At 44.7% G+C, this 26162-nt stretch overlaps 1 protein-coding gene across 7 annotated transcripts in view; it reads right to left on the bottom strand.

The window, feature by feature from the left end:
- LOC139410869 (cullin-9-like) overlaps positions 1–19740 on the bottom strand; it is a 68515-nt gene extending 48775 nt beyond the window's left edge. For 2 of the 7 annotated variants that reach the window (XM_071156494.1, XM_071156530.1), the window contains exons 1-13: positions 19550–19716; positions 17949–18605; positions 10888–11042; positions 9890–10477; positions 9586–9727; positions 9194–9384; positions 8652–9042; positions 8164–8356; positions 7856–8057; positions 7490–7683; positions 7174–7370; positions 5181–5418; positions 222–327 (exon numbers count right to left, since the gene is read on the bottom strand). In XM_071156494.1, coding sequence (XP_071012595.1) covers positions 222–327; positions 5181–5418; positions 7174–7370; positions 7490–7683; positions 7856–8057; positions 8164–8356; positions 8652–9042; positions 9194–9384; positions 9586–9727; positions 9890–10477; positions 10888–11042; positions 17949–18600 — 3249 coding nt within the window. In that variant the 5' untranslated portion in view covers positions 18601–18605; positions 19550–19716. Of the gene's footprint in view, positions 1–221; positions 328–5180; positions 5419–7173; positions 7371–7489; positions 7684–7855; positions 8058–8163; positions 8357–8651; positions 9043–9193; positions 9385–9546; positions 9728–9889; positions 10478–10887; positions 11043–17948; positions 18606–19549 lie in introns of all 7 variants that reach the window. The other 5 variants (XM_071156474.1, XM_071156521.1, XM_071156485.1 and 2 more) reach the window with 4 other exon arrangements.
- Positions 19741–26162: the final 6422 nt, after the last annotated feature.

Genomic DNA, 26162 nt, shown 5'->3' on the forward strand with positions numbered 1-26162 from the left:
GACCATTAGCTAAAATAGAAACACAGGATTATAGCTATGCGTTTATAATCATGGAGGATCCACAGGAGGCTGGTGAGGGCAGGTCAAAATAATGGCTGGAATGGATTGAAATCAAACACATTGAAACCATATGTTTGATACCATTCCATTTGAGTCATTACCATGAGCCAGTCCTCCCCAATTAAGGTGCCATCAGCCACATGTGGGAAGATCTTTCTTACCTCACGGTCATTGATGAATGTGGTCATAGAAGACAAGCATGGTTCTATGCTCTCATGCCATGGAAGCAGATCCTCCTGGTAATTGTCCAAGACCTTGTTCAATATTCTACAGGAGATAATATAAAAACAGTCACAACTGTAACCACCTGACACAATACATGCATTGCATATATACAGTGCCATTCGGAAAGTATTTAGACCCCTTGAGTTTTTCCACATTTTGTTATGTTACAGCATTATTCTAAATTTGATTAAATAAAATAATTTCCTCAGCAATCTACACACAATAACAAAGCAAAAACAGGTTGACATTTTTGCAAATGTAATTTTTTGCTTATTTACATAAGTATTCAGCCCCTTTGCTATGAGACTTGAAATTGAGCTCAGGTGTATCCTGTTTCCATTGATCATCCTTCAGATGTTTCTACAACTAGATTGGAGTCCACCTGTGGTAAATTCAATTGACTTGACATGATTTGGAAAAGCACACACCGGTCTATAAAAATGTCCCACAGTTGACAGTGCATATTAGAGCAAAAACCAAGCCATGAGGTCGAAGGAATTGTCCATAGAGCTCCAAGACAGGATTTTGTCAGGGCACAGATCTGGGGAAGGGTACCAAAAACATGTCTACAGCATTGAAGGTCCCTAAAAAAAACAGTGGCCTCCATCATTCTTAAAATGGAAGTAGTTTGGAACCACCAAGCCACTTCCTAGAGCTAGATGCCCAGTCAAACTGAGCAATCGGGGGTTTAGGGCCTTTGGTCAGGGAGGTGACAAAAAAAACCTGATGGTCACTCTGACAGAGCTCTAGAATTCCTCTGTGGAGAGTGGATAACCTTCCTGAAGGACAACCATCTCTGCAGCACACCACCAATCAGGACTTTATGGTAGAGTGGCCAGCCAGAAGTGACTCCTCAGTGACATGACAACCCGCTTAGAGTTAAAGACTCGCAGACAATGACAAACAAGATTCTCTGGTCTGACGAAATCAAGATTGAACTCTTTGGCCTGAATGCCAAAGTCACGTCTGGAGGAAACCTGCCACCATCCTTACGGTGAAGCGTGGCGGCGGCAGCATCATGCTGTGGGGATGTTTTCAGAGGCAGGGACTAGGAGACTAGTCAGGATTGTGGCAAAGATGAACAGAGCAAAGTACAGAGAGATCCTTTATGAAAACCTGCTCCAGAGCCCTCAGGACCTCAGACTGAGGCGAAGGTTCACCTTTCAACAGGAAGACAACCCTAAGCACACAGCCAACAACGCAGGAATGGTTTCGGGACAAGCGTCCGAATGTCCTTGAGTGGCCCTGCCAGAGCCCGGACTTGAACCCGATCTAACATCTATGGAAAGACCGAGAAATAGCTGTGCAGTAATGCTCCCAATTCAACCTGACAGAGCTTGAGGATCTGCAGAGAAGAATTGGAGAAACTACCCAAATACAGGTGTGCCAAGCTTGTAGTGTCTTACCTAAGACTCGAGGCTGTAATCACTGCGTCAACAAAGTACTGAGTAAAGGGTCTGAATAGATTTTTGATTTACATTTGCAAACATTTCTGAAAACCTGTTTTTGCTTTGTCAGTGTGTGTAGATTGAGGATTCATTTTTTAAAATCCATTTTCGAATAAGGCTGTAAGGTAACAAAATGTGGAAAAGGGGTCTGAATACTTTCCATAGGCACTGTACATAACCTACGGCCCTTTGAGGTTCATTACACAGTATTGATGACAGGATCTAGGCACTGACATGGCATTCCAACAAGTAAACCCTGTAGTTAGTGTTGTCACGATACCAGATATTTTACATCGATACTCGATACCGAAACTATACTATGGAGAGAAAAAAAATAAGAAAGCGTTGTAGTTAGTCACAGAATAACCACTGGGCTTTAGTTTTTTTAAACATTGAACAATAGTTTGATTACTGGTAGAGCAAATAAAATATAATTTTTTATTCTATACTGAACAAAAATAAAACGCTACATGCAACAATTTCAAAGATTTGACTAAATTACAGTACATAAGTAAATCAGTAAATTGAAATAAATTCATTAGGCACTAATCTATGGATTTTACATGACTAGGCAGGGGCACAGCCAAGGGTAGGGATCCAGGCACAGCCAAGGGTAGGGATCCAGGCCCAGCCAATAAGAATGAGTTTGCCACAAAAGGGCTTTATTACAGACATTAATACTCCTCAGAACTCCGCCCCATCAGACAATCCCACAGGTGTAGAAGTTGGATGTCAAGGTCCTGGGCTGGCATGGGTACACGTGGTCTGTGGGTGAGAGGCCGGTTGGACGTACTGCCAAATTCTCTAAAGCAACGTTACGGTAGAGAAATCAATGTTCAATTCTCTGTCATCAGCTCTGGTGGACATTCCTGCAGTCTGCATGCCAATTGCACGCTTCCTCAAAACTTCTGTGACAAAACTGCACATTTTAAAGTGGCCTTTTATTGTCCCCAGTCATTATGTTCTGTGACAAAACTGCACATTTTAAAGTGGCCTTTTATTGTCCCCAGGACAAGGTGCACCTGTGTAATGATCATGCTTGTTTAATCAGCTTCTTGATATGCCACACCTGTAAAGTAGATGGATTATCTTAGCAAAGGGGAAATGATCACTAACAGGGAAATAAACACATTTGTGCTGGAAATTTGAAAGAAATAAGCTTTCTGTGCATAATAAAATGTACAGGACTTTTTTTCACCTCATGAAACCAACACTTTACAAGTTGCGATTATACTTTTGTCCCGTGTATACTCAATTTCTTTCAAAAATAAAACATCATATTAAAGAACAGAAGAATACCTTCAATTTCCTTACGCAAAACCATAGAGACTCAGAGCAGACAATACACAATTTTACAATTTCATCTAAACTTTTAAAAATGTAATTTGATACATGTGGACAAGAGGAATACCTATGTGAGAATGCTGTTCATCGACTACAGCTCGGCATTCAACACCATAGTACCCTCCAAGCTCGTCATCAAGCTCGAGACCCTGGGTCTCGACCCCGCCCTGTGCAACTGGGTACTGGACTTCCTGACGGGCCGCACCCAGGTGGTGAGGGTAGGCAACAACATCTCCACCCCGCTGATCCTCAACACTGGGGCCCCACAAGGGTGCGTTCTGAGCCCTCTCCTGTACTCCCTGTTCACCCACGACTGCGTGGCCACGCACGCCTCCAACTCAATCATCAAGTTTGCGGACGACACAACGGTGGTAGGCTTGATTACCAACAACGACGAGACGGTCTACAGGGAGGAGGTGAGGGCCCTCGGAGTGTGGTGTCAGGAAAATAACCTCACACTCAACGTCAACAAAACTAAGGAGATGATTGTGGACTTCAGGAAACAGCAGAGGGAACACCCCCCTATCCACATTGATGGAACAGTAGTGGAGAGGGTAGCAAGTTTTAAGTTCCTCGGCATACACATCACAGACAAACTGAATTGGTCCACTCACACAGACAGCATCGTGAAGAAGGCGCAGCAGCGCCTCTTCAACCTCAGGAGGCTGAAGAAATTCGGTTTGTCACCAAAAGCACTCACAAACTTCTACAGATGCACAATCGAGAGCATCCTGGCGGGCTGTATCACCGCGGGCTGTATCAACTCCAGCCACTTTAATAATGGGAATTGATGGGAAATGATGTAAATATATCACTAGCCACTTTAAACAATGCTACCTTATATAATGTTACTTACCCTACATTATTCATCTCATATGCATACGTATATACTGTACTCTATATCATCGACTGCATCCTTATGTAATACATGTATCACTAGCCACTAACTATGCCACTTTGTTTACTCCCCTCATGTATATACTGTACTCGATACCATCTACTGTATCCTGCCTATGCTGCTCTGTACCATCACTCATTCATATATCCTTATGTACATACTCTTTATCCCCTTACACTGTGTATAAGACAGTAGTTTTGGAATTGTTAGTTAGATTACTTGTTGGTTATTACTGCATTGTCGGAACTAGAAGCACAAGCATTTCGCTACACTCGCATTAACATCTGCTAACCATGTGTATGTGACAAATAAAATTTGATTTGATGTCAGGGTTAATTTTCTATCTATGGCCATAATATTGGGTCAAATGACAGACCTATGATTCATTATAGCTAAATAATTTAATAGTTAAGTTCCAAAATGACAAAAACACAAGCTAACTTCTGAAGCTTGTATATTGCAAGTCTATAGAAATACAATAGATTTCACACAGCATACTACAGTTCCCAGATTGCATTTCACTTCCCAGGGTGCAATGCACCCCCCAGGGCTGTTAGCTGGCTAGTGGCTAGTGGCTACTGCTAGTAACAAGCCCAGAAACTCTAAATAGTGTAAATATATTGCTGTCAAGCTATGAGCACATTTCACATTACTTTTGGGTTGTGTGATCATATTATAATGTTAACATGAATGCCTTGTTGAATACATGTTCATGTCATTGTCACTCCAAAAAAATCTAATTTTGTAGAATAAGGACAACATTACAATGCAAATGTTATCTGTAAAATAGTTTTTTTATGTCGTTTTGGAAATAAAGCTCCCTTGTACTGCACTGATTTGTAACACCTTTTGCTTAGGTGTTTTGGTGGGCTGTCTCATCTGCTCTGTAATCAAAGCATTTGAATAGTTACGTGCTGCAGCCAATTTTGTCAACAAGCTACAGGTGTGGAGGTACTATGTTTTCGTTTGAAGAAGCCATGCTGTCGGCATTCTCTCTCTCTCCTCGAAAGTCTCTCGCACCGAGTCTTCTGCATGCGCAAGCATCCTGGCTAGCTTATTCTGCTCCCTTAAGAAGATCCAGACAAATTACTAGATAGACTCAATCCGTATATGATGTGAGACACACTTTACAGAAGTACCGAAAGTAACAAATTCTAGTACCGAACCATTTTTCATGTTACAGTTCCGAAAAAGCGCCGTCTCACCTGAGGATGGAGAGCTGTGTGGCCCGGTCAGCCCGGTGCTGGTCCATGAGGCGCACCAGGTCCTGGTAGGTCTCTCGGCTACGGGTCACCTGGTTGCACTCCTCCTCTAGCTGGGAGGAGTTGTCACAGAGCAGCTGCTCCAGGGTCAGGATCACCTCCTTGTTGGCTGTCATCTCTTTCAGGCTCACCACCAGCATCTTTAGCTCCGCATCCTTGAAGTCCAACTCCTCCATCAACTCTGAGGGGACATATTCGGAACAGAACTTACTTAATCCTCTTTGTCCAGGGTTGTGCATAGAAAAGTACTGGGCGGCCCACCTAGGTGTTTTTATGGGCCACAAATAACTTTTGACAATTGAAAATAATGGAAAAACATTAATTGTAAACTTAAAGTAAGAATGACACAAATATTAATTTCCACAAAGTCTGCTGCCTCAGTTTGTATGATGGCAATTTGCATATATTCCAGAATGTTATGAAGAGTGATCAGATTAATTGAAATTAATTGCAAAGTCCCTCTTTGCCATGCAAATGAACTGAATCCCCAAAAAACAGTTCCACTGAATTTCAGCCCTGCCACAAAAGGACTAGCTGACATCATGTCAGTGATTCTCTCGTTAACACAGGTGTGAGTGTTGACGAGGACAAGGCTGGAGATCACTCTGTCACGCTGATTGAGTTTGAATAACAGACTGGAAGCTTCAAAAGTAGGGTGGTGCCTTTGGTCATTAATATGATCGAATCCGGAAACTATCATTTCGAAAACAAAACGTTTATTATTTCAGTGAAATATGGAACCGTTCGGTATTTTATCTAACGGGTGGCATCCCTAAGTCTAAATATTCTTGTTACATTGCACAACCTTCAATGTATGTCATAATTACGTAAAATTCTGGCAAATTAGTTCGCAATGAGCCAGGCAGCCCAAACTGTTGCATATACCCTGCCTCTGCGTGCAATGAACACAAGAGAAATGACACAATTTCACCTGGTTAATATTGCCTACTAAACTGGATTAGTAGTTATAACTAGGTATTATGATTTATTGTTTTTTATAATATAAGTTTAATGCTAGCTAGCTATTTACCTTGGCTTCTACTGCATTCGCGTAACAGGCAGGCTACTCGTGGAGTGCAATGGTTGGACTAGTTAACTGTGCGGTTGCAAGATTGGACCCCTGAGCTAACAAGGTGAAAATCTGTCGTTCTGCCCCTGAACAAGGCAGTTAACCCACAGTTCCTAGGCCGTCATTGAAAATAAGAATGTGTTCTTAACTGACTTGCCTAGTCAAATAAAAAGGTATACAAAAAAATCATAATCGGAGCCCAAAAATACCGATTTCCGATTCTCATGAGAACTTGAAATCGGCCCTAATTAATCGGCCATTCCGATTAATCGGTCGACCTCTAATCTGCACGCACAGTGAGGCAAAGACTTTTGGAGGATGGTCTGGTGTCAAGAAGGGAAGCAAAGAAGCCACTTCTCTCCAGGAAAATCACCAAAATAAAAGCAAGACAGTCAGGGAGAATCCCAAATTGTAGTATTTTTGTCATGGCATGGGGCCCCTTTGATTTTGCTTTAATGTTTGAGTCACTCTGATAGCCATGGCAAAAGGTGTAGAATTGCAGGAAATTTGCTTTAAAACTGCACATTTTCCTCTCAGCCTCATGGCAAGGTGTAGAATTGCATGAAATTGGCTTTAAAACAGCAAAATTGTATTACTGTGGCCAACAGGAGAGCCTCTAAAATGGCCATGCCCCCACCACAACCAACACCTAAACCCAATTTTGATCCCGAAAAAACCCTGTTGTCCACATTGGGACATAAGCCCATAAGAAAGGGATGTCATATTTTCTTTGTTATTTATTGTTAGAAGGAACTATCATAGTAATACAAGAGGCGTGGCAGAAAATGCTCATGTGCAACTAGCCAGCTAGGAACGCTGACTCAGCACTTATTGCTGAGTGTGTTCAGATGAGCAGTGAAATCGCACCTTTTTTCTCCAGCTTGTGGTCCATGGAGATGTGGTTGAGGGCGATGATGGCCAGCCATTTCTCTGGCCGCGACGCCGCGAGGCACTTCTTGAGCACGGTGCTGACATCACAGGCCACCAGCTGCTCCGCCAGGCTCTTACTACTAGAGATCAGCATGATGATCACCAACAGACCGTTCCTTACCGACAACATACACCTGGTAGGAGAGAGAGAGCAGATATCCCTTAGCCTCTACTGTAACAAAAGCAGTCTCATTATAGGAGTTGGGCATGTTAACATTCCCTTTGAGAGCCGGTCGAGGTGCAAATTACATACCCAGGTGTGTTGAGCATCAGTTCAATGGCAGCAGGGATGGCAGCCAGCAGTCCCTTGGAGCCCTCGGGGGTGGCAGAGCCAATACTGGCAAAGACTCCGAGCATCATGGGTGTGGCAGACTCAGAAAGAGGAAGACAGCAGCTGCTCATGCTGCTAAGGTTATACTTACTGGCGCCTGTGACGACCATCAGAGTCTAGAGCGGAGGGAAGAAATCAATCGTGGACAGAAACATGATAGAAAGCTTCTCCTTTACAGCTATATAGTTCTCATTACTTGTCATCCCCTAAAACTGCGTAAGAAATCTAGCTAGATTACATAACTGGCGGGAGTAAAAACAACTCACAACAAAGTGATTGGGAACTCACCGCCAGGGCAACTTGCTGGATCTGTGGAACAGTGGGGTATTCCTGCATACAAGAGAGGATGGCTTTGACGCCCCCCTCCGTGGCAAAGGAGACCCTCCACTCGTACTTGACCATGAGGGTGCGGGTGAGACGCAGGGTGCTGACCACATTCTCCTTGGGCTGCCCAGACAGCATGTCGACCACAAGCTTCAGGACTTTATCCCTGTGGGGAGGGAGGGGGGGCAGAGAAAAGTCAAAGATTGTGTTGGGAGGACACAAATGTCAAATGTGACCCTATAAGAGAGGAGGTGTGCAGGCAGCAGCCTTACCGGATGGTCTGGACAGCGTCTGTCCTGAGGGTGCTCCTTTCCTGAGGCCCCTCGTCCTCTAGGACCTTGGTGATAAACTTGATCCCAGCCAGCTGCTGGACTGGATCTGAGCCACTCTTCTTCATGATGTCCACCACCTCCCCAAGCTTCTCCAGGGCCGTCTTCTTGCCCTGCACCTTGGAGTTGTTGAACACTGGTGGGAAAAACACAAGGCAAAGCATGTTAGAGTAAGAATGGCTGTCATGAAGTAAATCATCCTGTATCCTGGGGTGTATTCACTAGGAACCAAACGGAAGCAAATGGACTGAAATTGGGAGGGATCTACCTGAATTTGTCAAATAAACACTTGTTTTCATTTTCATTTTCATTTGCTACAACAACAAAAATGGTTTCACTTGTCTTTCAATGGAAAAAAGGTGTTGGCTACAGCTAGAGGTAGTTTTCCAACTGAAAAAACAAACAAAGCTCAAACACACTGACTGCCACACCTTTCATCTTCTCCTCCAGGTCTTCTGAGTAGTTAGACTCTTCCATGGGCAATTCAGACTCGGTGTCAGAGATATAGTCTGTAGGACTCTCCTTCTTAGGCTTCTTAGAAAATGAGCCCATGACAGAGGAGGAGGAAGCAGTGCCAGCAGATGAAGAGGTGCCCTGTCCTCCTCCCAGGCCAGAAGAGCCCGGGCAGCCGTCGGGCAGCAGCTCGTCATCCTCCAGGCCTCCCCCACCGCGCCGCATGTAGTGTTTAGAGAAGGAGTGGGAGCAGAGCAGGTCCCACAGACTCGAGTTCTGCAGGGTCTGCTTCAGGTAGTGGAGCAACTTACGGGCCACCTCGCCTGGCACCGACAGCCGGATAAGAGTGGCCTCATCTGCGTCTGACATCTGACAAAGTAGAGAGAAGCAAGTCAAAAAACATTACATCTACGGTCAACTTGCATGGGGGCTGAGAGTCATGAAAAGAACAGGAAGAATGATTAGATTAGAGGGTGAGGGATTTGAAGCCAGAGGGGAGGATGGAGTGATGGACACTTGCCTGTTCATCGAGGCTCTGACGTAGGATGTTGTTGATCTCCTGCTGTTGCTTTGGTTCCAGCTTCTTGATGAAGAAGAGCACTTCCCACCACTCAGCCCGGCTCAGGGTGGCGCCATCAGCATGCAGCCCCTCAGCCAGGTAAGGCAACGAGTACAGCCCACCAGGAGGCTTGGAGAAGAATGTCTGACTCACTACATACAAGGGAGCACAACACCAACAATATTAGACAGTTACTAATAAAACAATATTTGGGCATTTTGTTGAGTTTACAGAATAACCTGCAAGTGCATTAGGGCTCAAAGTTCATGCACCTTGATGCTTTCGGAGCCACGCTATTGTTGAAAGTCACTTACTTAAGTGCGAGTCTGTGGGTGCAGGTGACCCCCTCTTACCAGCCGTTAGCTTGATGGTCTCAGTCAGGGAGGAGGCCTTCTCCTGGACGTCTTTCTCACCCTGTCCACTGGTGCCCGCGGCCATGATCTCAACCATGTGCCAGTGCACCCAGTAGGTCCGAGATAGGGAGTTCCAGTACACCTGTGCCCACAAAAAGAAGCAGACCGCAATAAGCCAATCACATTGAAGCAAATGTGAGCTTCTATTGTTAATAAAAGTTTTTGTAACTCCGTCATCACTCTAAACCCTTAATCAGATCTCAGGAGCCAGCTGTGTGCTGATACCAGGTGTGATGTTTTGTACCTGCACTGGTGGCGAGCCGTCGTTACTGTAGCGGAAGTCCCCCTCATCACCAGCGCTGACTTCCTCATAGTCCTCCAGCATACGGACCAACATGCCGCTCTTCAGGTTGTCCTGCACGTATTCCACGTAAGCAGAGCGGCTGGCAAAGTCTGTGCGTGTCCTGAAGCCGCTGCCGGTCTTCTTCTTGGGTGGTGTTGTGGCTGCCATGCTTGAGGTGGTAAAGACAGGAAAGGCAGAGGCAGAGAAGCGGGGCTGGAATATGGAGCGCAGCATGCGGCGGGGCGGCACGTCCTCCTGGTCCTCCCCGCAGGCCCTGCTCTGGGCCAGGCTGCTGGACTGTGGCGGTTGCCGGTTGTGGTCCCAGCCCATGACGTGAACCAGCTCAGAGATGAGGTTAGCCATGGCCATGGTGAACTCAAACTCTCGCTGGACACGTAGGTTCTCTGGCTGGTGGCCTGCCCCTGAGGAGGAGCCTGGTGCGTCTTGCCGCTCAGAGCTTGACTCCACCCCTGCCGTGTTGAGCTTGTCCATCAAGGACGTCACACACAGGTACCGCTTCACCAGGGAGAACAGTAGCTTCCCTGGGATCTGGAGCACACGGAAAAAGTCACATTCCATCTTAGCAATAGGTAATTTACTGGTTTGATCTAGGACAGGGTTCTCCAACCCAGTTCCTGGACAGCTACCCTCCAGTTGGTTTTCGCTCCAACTCCAGTTGTAAATAAGCTGATTCAGCTTATCAACCAGCTAATTATTCAAATCAAGTGTGTTAGATTCAGGTTGGAGCGAAAACCTACAGGGCAGTAGCTCTCCAGGAACATGGTTGGAGTGAAAACCTACAGGGCAGTAGCTCTCCAGGAACAGGGTTGGAGTGAAAACCTACAGGGCAGTAGCTCTCCAGGAACAGGGTTGGCGTGCCCTGATCTAGAGGTACATGTAGGAACACATTGGTGAGTAAAAGTACTGTACATAGACATAGAATGTGATTTGGTAGCTACCTGAGGGAGGTGGATTCCCTCAAAAGAGATGCCATGCTCCTCAGAGGAGGTGGTCTCTGCAAACAGCTCCAGGAGGGTGTAGCGATTGTCAAAGTCCATGTGCTGCTCAATACCGTCCTGCTGGCTGAGTGACAGGAGCACATAGGCACGGCTCCCTGGGGGAAGACAGAAGCACCATTGTTATTTTATGTGGACACACTCTCCCTCGTGCTCTCTCCCCCTCTGAGCTTTCACTGGTTGGTCTGTCATGACACCTAGTATTAGGGGTGCGAATGTTTAAATAAAATTGGGATCCTTAACGTTAAGAAAACATCACCCCCCCCCACACAATTTAAAATCACAGTGCAGCTGGCTCGCCTGCACTTTTTCGACGCTAATGATGCGAGATGTAGAATGTTGCATGTAGAATATCCTAGCCTATTCAATGATGATTGGCCCTGCTTTACTGAAGTTGTGTGACGGCCCTCCCACTTGGTCTGCCGTATTCTTTCTCTTTGCTCGTTTCCCTTATTAGGATGTTCGGCGGTTTGTTTGCTTTGGCACCTTTCAACACATTTATGCACGCAACCACTCACGTACACTACTGATTACACATACCATTGCTAATTGTATTTACATTACCTCAGTTAATAAATATATTTTTGTTATTCCTAATCTCCACGTTGTCTCCCTTTTTGTTACAGACTTCGAGCCGGTTTGGGACAGTTGCGAGACATTGCAAGCCAATTAATTGCAAAATACAGCATTCCATTGCGAGATACAGCGTTTGATTGCCGATAGACAGCCCTAGTGCACGGTTCTAACTGTCTGCCTGGTGGCCGGCCTGCTTCTACTGTGCCCCTCCCCTCTCCCTCAGTCCTTTGCTAACTTGCTATGAAAGATATGAGTGTTTGTGTTCTCAGAAGTACAGAACTAAATCAGTCTCCTCCATTCCAAAAATAGGGAATCGTAGGAGCCAGTTCCTAACAGAAGATGTGTTTTCTTTCAACTAAATATTATCTCACGACCTTCAAAGTACTTTTTTAGGTCTGGTCTGCAGGCAGGCGTAGGTAGCTCAAGATTATTTGATTGACAGTTCTGGCCACCTAGTGATGGACGTCGGCCCCGCTTCAGAAGCGGCCTTATTTTACAAACAAGTAAAATGCCCATTCAGTGGCGCTTCAAAACCATCTCCAGAGAAGGTTCCGTGTCGGCATTTAAAAAGCTGTAGTTTCCCCTAGACATAAAAAAACATGCCGTACCCGAGGCACTTTCAAGGGTATATGACTGCAGTAGATAAAACTTATTCACCCAGTTCTAGCGGTCATACATATGTCATAGAACCATTATTCTGCATTATTAATTGAAGTGGAATTTTATGATTTTTTTTATTTAAAAAAATGTGTGTTTAAACATTAAGCAAAATTGTCATCTAGTATCTAATGAGGTGGTTACCACTGTCCCAGGAGAGTTGAGATATACCAGAGCTTAATCATCTTAATCACCTGATTAACAATACATTTCAGTGTCACTCAATTTGCACTTACAAGACAACCTAAAATCCTGGCATGGTAATAGTACTTAAAATGATGTGCTTTGTTTTTGCACTCGCACCAAGAAATCCATGTGAACAAATATATTTAAGTGCAGACGTGTGTGACTAGGATTACAGGCAGCCCAATTATGTTTTCCACTAATTGGTATTTTACCCAATCACATCAGATCTTTTCACATCAAATATTTTTCAGAGCTGACCTTATTGGTCAAAAGACCAATTAGTGAAAACGCAACCTTTGTGACAAAGCAAAGGCCTTTACAACCATATCAGCTCCCATTCACCTCAGAATATGTCAAAAGTATAAACACAGACACAGGGTTCAAGAGATCTCCTGTGTACTCACGCATTTCCTCAACAGGGCTCAGCAATGAAAACAAACATCAGTCAGTGACAGACACTGACGGGAATGCAGAGCTGCCCTTAGCGTCATGTCAAAGGTCTCAGCCCTTCCTGATAGGAGTTACATCGAATAAAATTCCACAAGATTGTGAGCCTCATAGCCTAAGGAGAGGGAATTAAACATGTACAGAAACCAAGAGGCAATTCTATACAAGACAGCAGAGCACACACATTCAGATCTTCATATTTTTTTTATATTTTGGCCTCCCTAGTGGCACAGCGGTCTAAAGGCACTGCATCGCAGTGCTATAGTCGTTACTACAGACCTGGGTTCATTCCCAGGTTGTTCCACAACCTGCCATGGCCCCAAAGGATTGCGCACAATTGGCCCAGCATCGTCCGTGTTAGGGGAGGGTTTGGCAGATGGGGCTTTATTTAGCTAATTGCACTCTAGCGACTCCTTGTGGCGGGCCGGTGCCTGCAGCCTGCCTACGGCGCCAGTTGGACGGTGTTTCCTCCAACACATTGGTGCGGCTGGCTTCCGGGTTAAGCTAGCGAGTGTTAAGGAGCGCGGTTAGGCAGGTCATGTTTTGGAGGACGAATGGCTCCACCTTCTCCTCTCCCGAGCTCGTTGGGGAGTTGCAGCGATGAGTCAAGATCAAAAATTGCAGAGAAAAAAGGGGTTCAAATTGTTTTTTTTAAATAAAAACATTGTGAGTGGCTTAATAAAGAAAAAGTAGCCTACAATAGCCAAATTCAATGAATGTTCTACTGTTTTCATAAAGCATGTTAGAAAATATACATTTCAGGCCTCCGGAGTGCGCAGTGGTCTAAGGCACTGCATCGCAGTGCTAGCTGTGCCACTAGAGATTCTGGGTTCGAGTCCAGGCTCTATCGCAGCCGGCCGCGACCGGGAGACCTAAGGGACGGCATACAATTGGCCCAGCATCGTCCAGGTTAGGGGAGGGTTTGGTCAGCAGGGATGTCCTTGTCCCATCACGCACTAGCGATGCCTGTGGCATGCCAGGCGCAGTGCACGCTGACACGGTCGTAGGTGTACGGTGTTTCCTCTGACACATTGGTGGGCCTGGCTTCCGGGTTAAGTGGGCATTGTGTCAAGAAGCAGGGCGGCTTGGTTGGGTTTTGGAGGACGTACGGCTCTCGACCTTCACCTCTCCCGAGTCCGTATGGGAGTTGCAGCGATGAGACAAGACTAACTACCAAATGGATATATTTCTACATTTCCTCCCCAGCAGAAAGTTGCTAAGAAAGCTTAAAAGGTGGCAGTACAGTTAAAAAGATTATTTCTCTTTGTCAATATAATTCATCCACCTGACAGGTGTGGCATATCAAGAAGCTGATGAAACAGCATGATCATTACACAGGTGCACCTTGTGCTAGGGACAATAAAAGGACACTAAAATGTGCAGTTTTGTCACAACATAATGCCACAGATGTCTCAAGTTGAGGTAGTGTGCAATTGGCATGCTGACGTCAGGAATGTCCACCAGAGCTGTTGCCAGATAAATTAACATTAAAATTACCATAAGCCGCCTCCAACGTGTAACCACGCCAGCACACAACCTCCACATCCGGCTTCTTCACCTGCGGGATCGACTGAGAACAACCACCCAGACAACTGATGAAACTGAGGAGTATTTATCTATGTAATAAAGCCCTTGTGGGGAAAAACTCATTCCGGTCACAACTTGCAGACTTGTTTATGTGCTGCTGTGCGTTTTGTTGCTAACCTTACTTTGCTACCTGACGGTTTTTACTTTTTAATTATCGTTTATAATTTTTTGTTTTTCCCTTGCTCTACTTTTTTTCATTGAACTTCTTCACTCCAGACACTTTATCTGGACATGGTTTGACAGCATAGCAAAGGATTTTGTTGACCACATAGGAAATAGGATGATGTATGTTTAAATTAATGCTTCTTTTTTTGCAAAAATAAATATTTTTTTTGCTTAAATTCTTTCCATTTTTTTGTTAGCCAGCCTGCCAGCTTAGTTGCATCTGCCACTAGCAGTCAGTGTAGTCAGTTCAGCTATCCCTGACTATCCCCATTGAGACCGTGTCTGTGCCTCGACCTAGGATGGGCAAAACTAAACATGTCGGTGTTCGCCTTAGCAATCTCACTGGAATAAAGACTTCCTGCCATTATTGAAAGAGATTGTGATACCTTACATCTCAAAATAGGGCTACTTAATGCTAGATCCCTCACCTCCAAGGCAGTTATAGTCAATGAACTAATCACTGATCATAATCTTGATGTGATTGGCCTGACTGAAACATGGCTTAAGCCTGATGAATTTACTGTGTTAAATGAGGCCTCACCTCCTGGTTACACTAGTGACCATATCCGTTGCGTATCCCGCAAAGGCGGAGGTGTTGCTAACATTTATGATAGCAAATTTCAATTTACAAAAAAAAAACATTTTCGTATTTTGTTACTGTTACATAGGCACTTTAGTATTGCCAGTGTAACAGTATTGCTTCCGTCCCTCTCCTCGCCCCAACCTGGGCTCGAACCAGGAACACATCGACAACAGCCACCCTCGAAGCATCGTTACCCATCGCTCCACAAAATCCACAGCCCTCTGCAAGGGGAACAACTACTCCAAGTCTCAGAGCGAGAGACGTTTGAAACGCTATTAGCACGCACCCCGCTAACTAGCTAGCCATTTCACGTCGGTTTCACCAGCCTAATCTCGGGAGTTGATAAGCTTGAAGTCATAAACAGCTCAATGCTTGAAGCACAGTGAATAGCTGCTGGCAAAACGCACAAAAGTGCTGTTTGAATGAATACGTACGAGCCTGCTGCTGCATACCACCGCTCAGTCAGACTGCTCGATCAAATTTCAAATCATAGACTTAATTATAACATAATAACACAGAAATACGAGACTTAGGTCATTAATATGGTCGAATGCGGAAACTATCATTTCGAAAACAAAACGTTTATTCTTCCAGTAAAATACGGAACCTTTCCGTATTTTATCTAACGGGTGGCATCCCTAAGTCTAAATATTGCTGTTACATTGTACAACCTTCAATGTTATGTCATAATTAAGTCAAATTCTCGCGAATGCGCACCGCATCGATTATATGCAAAGCAGGACACGCTAGATAAACTAGTAATATCATCAGCCATGTGTAGTTAACTAGTGATTATGATTGATTGTTTTTTTTATAACTTACCTTGGCTTCTTACTGCATTCGCGTAACAGGCAGGCTTCTCGTGGAGTGCAATGAAAGGCAGGTGGTTCGAGCGTTGGACAAGTTAACTGTAAGGTTGCAAGATTGAATCCCCGAGCTGACAAGGTACAAATCTGTCATTCTGCCCCTGAACAAGGCAGTTAACCCACTGTTCCTAGGCTGTCATTGACAATAAGAATGTGTTCTTAACTGACTTGCCTAGTTAAATAAAAGTGTAAAAGAATATATATGCATGCTTTTTTTAAATTATTATTATTATTAATTTTTTTAATCGGCATCCAAAAATACAGATTTCCGATTGTTATGAAATTGGCCCTAATTAAGCCTCCCGGGTGGCGCAGTGGTTAAGGGCGCTGTACTGCAGCGTCAGCTGTGCCATCAGAGTCCTGAGTTCGCGCCCAGGCTCTGTCGTAACCGGCCGCGACCGGGAGGTCCGTGGGGCGACGCACAATTGGCCTAGCGTCGCCCGGGTTAGGGAGGGCTTGGTCGGTAGGGGTTTCCTTGTCTCATCGCGCACCAGCGACTCCTGTGGCGGGCTGGGCGCAGTGTACGCTAGCCAAGGTGGCCAGGTGCACGGTGTTTCCTCCGGCGCATTGGTGCGGCTGGCTTCCGGGTTGGATGTGCGCTGTGTTAAAGAAGCAGCGGCTTGGTTGGTTGTGTATCGGAGGACGCATGACTTTCAACCTTCGTCTCTCCCGAGCCCGTACGGGAGTTGTAGCGATGAGACAAGATAGTAGCTACTACAACAATTGGATACTACGAAATTGGGGAGAAAAAGGGGTAAAATTATAAAAAAATAAAATAAAATTTTTAAAAAAAGAAATTGGCCCTAATTAAATCGGTCATTCCGATTAATTGGTCAACTTCTACTCACTACACAGGTTCCCATTGTTAGGTGCAGGATGATGTGTGTTGTCATAAATCTTGCCCTTGGAGGCAGAACTGAGCAATTTCCGCTAGATGGGCAAGCTGCAGAGTCAAATTTGGCTATATTGTAAAAATTCAGGAAAACCAAACCAAGCTTTTTGGTCTGAATTTAAGGTTAGGCATTAGGGTTAGCAGTGTGGTTAGGGTTAAGTTAAAATAAGATTTTATGACATAGTGGCTGTGCCAGCTAGTGACTATCCTGCAGAGCTGCATCCAGGGCAAGATTCATGACAATAAATGCCAACCTGCTAATTAGGCTTACCATTGCCCACAGACTCTCAATTTCAAAATTAAAATGGGAAGTATTGTCAGTCAATGACAATAGAAAATGCTAGGGAAACTAAAGCTAAAGGAGAGATTAATCAGTGGCTAAATCAAGAATTTAAGCCTTTTTTGGGCAAATAAAGCTACGAGTCATGCAGAAATACCATTATTCAGGTCAATGATGCTTACAGACGAATATTACACATACGTAGTGACTGATTTACCTAATAGGGGTCTGTGTTTTACATTGCAGCACATGCTCAGTCATTCAATAAACAACCACACTCAACAAACTGCGTAACCGAAAACAAACTGTGTCCTGCACTATAAACGTGTTTTGTATAGTAAGGGGAGTGGAACTCCAGGCAGATGGGTCATGTTTCACACCAACACACCAAAAACATCAGGTATCATTGCCTAACTAATAAACAGACTACAGGACCAGTGTGCAGATGTAAAACAGACAGGGGCCAAGTCCTCACATATTAAGTAGACTACACAAAACATTTCCCCTTACTTTTCACAACTCATCAGTGATAAAGAAATATTAATAGTGGTAAAGGACAGTCTAGGTGAAAGCAAAAGGGCAGAAACACTGCCTAGCCTACTAGTAAGCCTGCTTGTCTTGTCAGTTAAGATCAGTGGTCTACATAGAAAGGAAGGTGATAAGTATAGAATGTATTACCACCATGCCTCAGTCTCTCTACTCTCATTTCCAATATGGCTGACACTGGGACAGTGTAAGAATGAAATTATCAAAGCCCCACCATACCTGCGTCATGAGAGGCCAGAGCCCGGAGCATCTTCCCAGCACTTCTGCGGGTTTGTTGCTCCTTGTTGCAGAGCAGCTCCATGAGCAGGTCCAGGGCACCCGTCTCCTTGAAGACACCCACCAGTGAGCCGATGCTGGCGTAGGCACTCAGCACATGGATGGTGTGTGTGATGCTGATGGCAAAGTCGCTCTTCTTGGTCATCTGCTTGCGGGCCCTCCTGACCAAGTTCTTGACATCGTCCTTCATGTCAGAGAGCTCCACCTCATCAAAGGTGACATCATTAGGGAAATCTCCACCGGGCCTCTCCTCTGCCTCCTGGAGGGGCCGCTGGGCATCTGCCTTGCGCTTGCCCAGCAGCGTGGGGCAGTTGGCGTAGACGTCCTCCATTGACATCCACATCAGGATGTTCTCCGTTTTGCTCTCGCCTGAGTTTGAACCGCCCACCCCTGAACTGCTTCCCACTTCTCCTCCTGTCTCATTGCTCCCTCCACCTGAGCCACTACCGTCGTCTATGGCCAGCAGGCACCAGCGGATCAGGTACTCTGTCTGGCCATCATGAGTCCGCCGCTGCCGGATCAACTCCTCTGGGTAGGCCTGTAGCTTCGGGCCCAGCTGGACAAGCAGGTTTCCATTGCGGCGTTCGCCTAACATGATCGCTGTAAGGAACAAAATTAAGAATGAATGACTAATATCAATACTTGTGGTGATACTTTGACCATAATAAGATCAAATTAAAATAACACTGTTGGACAACTTGTAGCCAGGCTGTATCTTGTTAGCTGTGCACCTCTATGGAAATTAAAGTGAGATACTGGATCAGTGAGGTATAACAAAAACTACTGGATGGGCAAATCAGCCAATGAATGAAGACTTGGCTGTTGACATATAATAAAGCTATTGGTGAATGGCAAATATAGCTAACGTTCGCTAGTTTGCAATACATATCCAGAAACTTTAGTTTCCTTTTCATTATGACCGATTTGAATATACATTTTTCGAGAAAAAAAAGGTACCTTATCAACACATATGTAGCTAGCTACTATAGTTAACTAAATAACGGCAGTCATTTGCATAAGAGATTGAGTAGCAGTTAGCTAAGCTATTATACAGCAGTTGCAAATTCTAACGACGGTCGGTAAACGCTGGCTGCTGCTATAGCGTTTGTTAGCTAGTAACGTTAACTTAATTACATTTTATCCATTTTGACTATCAAAGCCCTCTTCAAACATCTGATTGTATCAGCTGGGACGTTAACGTTAGTCAGCTCCACTTTTTAACACTAGCGAACGTTATCGTCCTATTTACTATGAAAAAGGTGTGGCTGCCAATGTCGCTGAATAACTCCAACAAGTTTACACTACAGACTGCCTCATCAGCAGGGGCCCTTTTTGACAAGGCAACACTGCCTCAAATTATTAAAGCTACATTACCTAGCTAGCTTGCTAACGCCTGACTCTGTTTCTAACGTTAGCAAGAAGATTTTACTAGCTACCAGTAACTAACATTAGCTACACTTTTTTGTATATGTAATTTGCGGGTAATAACTGAACTAGAGCGGCCTAATAACACCAACATAGCAGGGGATCGATAACTCGTTTACCTCCAGTGTTACAGGGTTTCCCCTTCACTTCTTCCCCGTTCTTCTGTCGATGGAGCTTTCTTCTCCGTTTTAATGTATCGTTTCCCAGCCTGGAAAAAGTTTGTAGGCAGCGTTTGATACTACGGGGCACACCTCACGGTGACAGCAACGTATGGTTTAGAAACTGAGGTGACGGGTAGGAATTTCCCTGTGAAACGAACGGGTGTTACTAGTTACCACAGCCACAAAGTAAAAATTGGCTATATCGTGAAAGAAAAAAAAAACTAAAAATAGCCTTTTGGTCTTAATTTAAGGTTATGGTTAGGCATAAGGTTAGTAGTGTGGTTAGGTTTAAAACCAGACTTTATTAAGACACATTTTAGAAATGGGCGGGGTTTATAACTTTGTGGCTGTAATAACTAGTGACGACCGAATGAAACCGCTTCACTTCCGCTTAACTTTCATATCATGTCCCCTAATGTCAAAGAGGAAGCGGCGAAGCGAGAGGTTTTACTCCAATCAAAATATGTCCACCAAAATAAGCCCACGAAGTGAGTCATTTTTATATGGAGGCCAATGAGAGAGTGTCGAATTTGGTCAACAAAAATGTAGTTGGTAATTTTCTATTATTTAATTGAATATAAATGTCGTAATGGCTAGGTTGTTACCAATACACTGATATAGTGGCCTGTCGGGTCATTTTGGTAACATTGAAAAAAAACGACTTTATATCAGAGTTTTGACTCTTTTCATAAACATAGAGGATTCATCATGGATATGACCCGTTTTAGCATGCCCATTGCCAGTGAGGGCTTCCACCATTTTTAAGTAGGCAACTGGGTGGGGATTCCTATGAGTTGGGAGCAATCAGAAAATTAATAAGAAGATAATTTACTAGTTTAGAATTGAGATAGCCTCAATGATGTTGTCCATGCGGTTACAGACGCTATAGTGGCACAGATACAAAGATGAGCCCTCTATCCATCTCTATGGACTATTGTTCAAACGTGTATGTGCCCTCTCATTGGCTAGATTCACAGATAGAACAATGAGACAGATATTTCACTGGATGTATAAATGTGAAGTATCCGGTTGGCGTTCCCACTCACTACTAAATATCATAGTGAGAGGAACCCCAGTGACCGGCAGTGGGAGAAGATGAAACGAGATGGATTCTGTTAATTTACTCATCAATGAGACATTTGATCTCAATACAGTTCTGTTCCAAACAGAGTGAACTAAGTTTTGTAGACTTGACCCTTTGCCAAAGTTTTAAGAAATTGTGTTGTTGGGCCTCCCGAGTGGCGCTGCGGACTAAGGTACTACATTGCAGTGCTAGAGGCGTCACTACAGACCCGGGCTCGATCCCAGGCTGTATCACAACCGGCCGTGATCGGGACTCCCATAAGGTGGCGCACAATTGGTCCAGTGTCGTCCGGGTTAGGGGAGGGTTTGGTGGGGGGGTTTACTTGGCTCATCGCGCTCTAGTGACTCCTTGTGGCGGGCCGAGTGCCTGGAGGCTGACCTCGGCAGTCAGGTGAGGGGTGTTTCCTCTGACACATTGGTGCCGGCTAGCTTCCAAGTTAAGCGGGCAGGTGTTAAAAAGCATGGTTTGGCGGGTCATGTTTTGGAGGATGCATGACTCGACCGGTTGGGGAGTTGCAGCGATGAGATGAGATCAAAATTGGGGAGGAAAAAGGGGGTTTACAATCAGATCACTGTCAGTTTGGTATTTTATTAGGATCCCCATTAGCTGTTGCAAAGGCACACGTAGCATATATATCAATAGATACACACAAACTTTCTAGGTCAAATAGGGGAGAGGCGTTGTGCCGTGAGGTGTTGCTTTATTTTTTTTTTTAAACCAGGTTTTCTGTTTATTTGAGCAATATGAGATGGAACGGCGTTCCATGCAATAATGGCTCTATATGAAACTGTACGCTTTCTTGAATTTGGGGACTGTGAAAAGACCCCTAGTGGCATGTCTGGTGGGGTAAGTGTGTGTGTCAGAGCTGTGTGTTCTTATAAAAAATAAGTGATGCAGTCAGTCTTTCCTCAACTCTTAGCCAAGAGAGAGACTGGCATGCATAGTATTTATATCATCCATCTGATTACAATGAACAGCAAGATCTGTTCTGGGCCAGCTGCAGCTTAACTAGGTCTTTCCTTGCAGCACTCGACCACACGATTGGACAATAATCAAGATTAGACCAAACTAGAGCCTGCAGAACTTTCTTTTTGGAGTGTGGTGTCTAAAAAGCAGACCATCTCTTTATATCAGACAGACCTCTCCCCATCTTTACAACCATTGAATCTATATGTGTTAACCATGACACCACTGCCCAGCTCCAGGTGTCCCTCACCTCTATGAACTGGGATGCACTCGTGTCTGGTTCCAACAACAATATTGATCAAATGGTTACCACAATAACGGACTATATCAAGTTCTGTATACACTGTGTGATCCCCACGAGAACAACCATGGATAAATGGCGAGATCAAAAACGCATTACGTATGAAGATTGCATTCTTCCATTGAGATATGCAGTCCCTACACCAACTGAACATGCCATTCAACAAGCCAAACTAAGGTACAAGGACAAGATGGAGGAGGAATTCAGTAACATGAATGCTAAGCATGCCTTTCAAAAAGTCAGGAAGTGTGCAGGCTACTCCGATAAACCATCTCCACAAGCTCATGATGACACAAAGCTAAGTGCAAGGCAGCGGGGCCACACGGGACACCGGGTCGAGTCCTAAAAGCCTGCACTGCTGAGCTCAGCCCCATCCTACACAGACTGTTTGACCTATCACTATCCATTAGCACAAAAACATCTACCATTGTCCCCATTCCCAAAAAGTCTCCTCAGACTGAGTTCAACCATTACCGACCTGTTGTCCTCGCTTCACTGATCATGAAATGCTTGGAAAGACTGGTTCTTAACATCCTACTGCCCACCATTCACTCCTCCCTTGATCCCTACCAGTTTGCTTACAAAGCAGGGGGAGGAACAGATGACGTGGTGGTCTGCATGCTGCACAGGCTCCTGGAACACTTGGAGGGAACAGGGAATTGCGCACACATCTTGTTCGTGGATTTCAGCTCTGTCTTCATCACCATCCAACGCCACACTATAATCCAGAAGCTCAATAACCTGGACATATCTCCCACCATCGACCTCAGGCCGTGAGGATAGATGACACCCTGTCCTCTGTGCGCATCACCAACACCGGCGAGCCACAGGGTTGGGTTCTTAGTCCGTTAATCTACACCCTGAATACCAATGACTGCCAAAGCATGGGCCACAATACACTCCTTTTCAAGTACCCTGATGACACAGACATCCTGTCCCTCCTAAACGTCACCCCCTCTCCTTCCAGCAATATCAATAATCCGTTACCCAATTCAGTGAATGGTGATGCAATAACTACCTGGATCTCAACATCTCCAAAACAAAAAATAAATACCAACCAACTTCCGCAAAAAAAACATGACAACCCTTTCCTCATCACCTGAGAGGCCATTGAAATGGTTCCTTCATTCAAATATCTCGGAATAACAATAGACCACAAACTCACCTTTGAATAACACACCACTGAAATAACTAAGAAATCACAGCAATGTCTGTCTGTCATCAGACGTATGTGCAACCTGTCCGTCAAACTCAAACTCCTTCTGCTACTAATACCGGAGCATAATTGAACCACTACTCAACTACGGCAGCATCTGTTATCACAATACGCTCATAGTCTTACAATCCAACAAACTGAAGAATTTAAACTGATTGGCCTCCCCAAGTCCTCAACTCTCCCTTCTGAATAATCGCCCTTTCCATCGCAAAAGCCCGCCACATAATCTCCAGCCCGGACCACCCACATCACCTTTGCTTTGATCATCACCTTTGCTTTGATCTCTTCCCCATTAGGTCAAAGAAACCGGTTGATTCTGTGGTGCACTGAACATTTCAGGAGGAGTTTAATTCCGGGGGCTATCACCATAGTGAACAATTCCATGTAATTTCTCCCAAGAAAGGGGGGGCACAATTTACGCCTGACTGTTTATTTTGTGTTATTACATGCCACCAGGTGGGTAGGGCTGCCACACTGCGTCCGAATCAGGTCACCTGAATATAACGAAAACTACCAAAACACAGCACACCCATTGCCACACAATAACATTAACCCTGGAGCAGTACTCATAGTTTTTAGTTCAATTTGCACTTAATGTCCAATAACTACTCACTATGTCATGTTGAAATGTTATGTTGCAGCTGTGACAGTCACACCAGGATCCATACAGTAAGCAGTCCTGCAGAAGGGAGAGGGACTGGGCTAAAGGGTAGAGCTGCCGCTTTCAAGGAGCGGGACGCTAACCCGGAATCTTATAAGAAATCCCGCTATGCCCTCCAACGAACCATCAAACAGGCAAAGCGTCAATATCATACTAAGATCAAATCGTATTACACCGGCTCCGACGCTCGTCGGATGTCGCAGGGTTTTCAAACTATTACAGACTACAAAGGGAGGCACAGCCGAGAGCTTCCCAGTGACACAAGCCTACCAGACAAGCTAAATTACTTATATGGTGGCTTCGAGGCAAGTAACACTGAAACATGCATGAGAGCATCAGCTGTTCCGGACAACTGTGTGATCACGCTTTCCACAGCCGATGTGAGTAAGTCCTTTAAACAGGTCAACATTCACAAGGCTGCAGGGCCAGACGGATTACCAGGACGTGTACTCCGAGCATGCGCTGACCAACTGGCAAGTGTCTTCACTGACATTTTCAACCTCTCCCTGTCTGAGTTTGGAATACCATCATGTTTCAAGCATACCACCATAGTCCCTGTGCCCAAGAACACTAAGGTAACCTGCCTAAATGACTATCGACCCGTAGCACGTAGTCTGTAGCCATGAAGTGTTTGAAAGGCTGGTCATGGCTCACATCAACACCATTATCCCCGAAACCCTATACACACTCCAATTTGCATACCGCCTCAACAGATCCACAGATGATGCAATCTCTATTGCACTCCACACTGACCTTTCACACATGGACAAAAGGAACACCTATGTGAGAGTACTATTCATTGACTACAGCTCAGCGTTCAACACCATAGTGTCCTCAAAGCTCATCACTAAGCTTTGGACCCTGGGACTAAACACCTCCCTCTGCAACTGGATCCTGGACTTCCTGACGGGCCGCCCCAGGTGGTACACGGGGGACCCTCAGGGGTGGGTGCTCAGTCCCCTCCTGTACTCCCTGTTCACTCCTGATTGCACAGCCAGGCATGACTCCAACACCATCATTAAGGTTGCCAATGACACAACAGTGGTAGGCCTGATCACCGATAATGACGAGACAGTCTATAGGGAGGGGGTCAAAGACCTGACCGTGTGGTGCAAGGAAAACAACCTCTCCCTCAACGTGATCAAGACAAAGGAGATGATTGTGGACTACAGGAAAAGGAGGACCGAGCCTGCCCCAATCTTATCGACGAGGCTGTAGTGGAGCAGGTTGAGCGCTTCAAGTTCCTTGGCGTCCACATCACCAACAAACTAACATGGTCCAAGCACAACAAGACAGTAGTGAAGAGGGCATGACAAAACCTATTCCCCCTCAGGAGACTGAAAAGATTTGGCATGGGCCTCAGATCCTCTAAAGCAGGGGTGTCAAAGTCAAATGGACGGAGGGCCAAATAAAAAAATCAGCTACAAGACGAGGGCCGGACTGTTCGAATGTTCATTGAAAATTTTTTAAATGACGCATATAGTCTAGTGAACCTAATTGAACCTACTGAAAACCTAACAAATATATTACAATATGATCAGATAAATAAAGCAATATTTTCTTATGGCTCTGTCAGTAATCTTTAATTTTCAACAGACACAAAAGACAAATTTCCTTTATATAAATATCCCCATAACATGAACATTAAATGAAAGAAACCGGTATTCAAGGCACCATCAGTAGACTATATTTTCTATTTTAGCAAAAGTGGGCTAAATTTACTTCAAAGAAAAAACAATAATAGCAATTTTCTATCATCCACTCAACTGAAATATTTGTAAAATATAATTGGATTGAAATACAAAAAAATAAAGTGCAAAAATCTATTAATCAAAAACAACACTTTGTTTAAGGAGAAGTAACATGCAGTGAAAACAAATATTAAATTTTAACTTTTAAACTTGAACTGAGTAAAAACTCTAAATATGTGATTGCACAGTAATGTTCACTTGTTTGAGGTTGAGGGTGATACTTGGTGGTGTCCCATCTTTTCCACAAGTTCATCAATGTTCGGGGTAAGGCTCTGAGCTGAAGAAATCCTCAGAATTGAGTGGAGGTGTTCAGCAGTAAGTCGACTTCTGTGTGATGTTTTGTTCAGGTTCATCAAAGAAAACAGTTGTTCACACAGGTATGTGCTGCCAAACATAGACAACGTTTGAGCAGCCTGGATGCGCAGCTGGGGCATTGTGCCGGGGAGGAAACGGGCGAACTCCGCAGCACCCACTGCCGCATATTTTGCCCTCAGTGCATCATTGCATTGGAGGTCAATCAACTCCATTTGGAGGTTTGGTGGTGAGCTTTCCACGTCAACAGCAAATGGGTTACCGAGCAGTTCCAACCTGC

This window comes from Oncorhynchus clarkii, chromosome 1 (assembly GCF_045791955.1).
Source record: "Oncorhynchus clarkii lewisi isolate Uvic-CL-2024 chromosome 1, UVic_Ocla_1.0, whole genome shotgun sequence".
NCBI classification, from domain to species: Eukaryota; Metazoa; Chordata; class Actinopteri; order Salmoniformes; family Salmonidae; genus Oncorhynchus; species Oncorhynchus clarkii.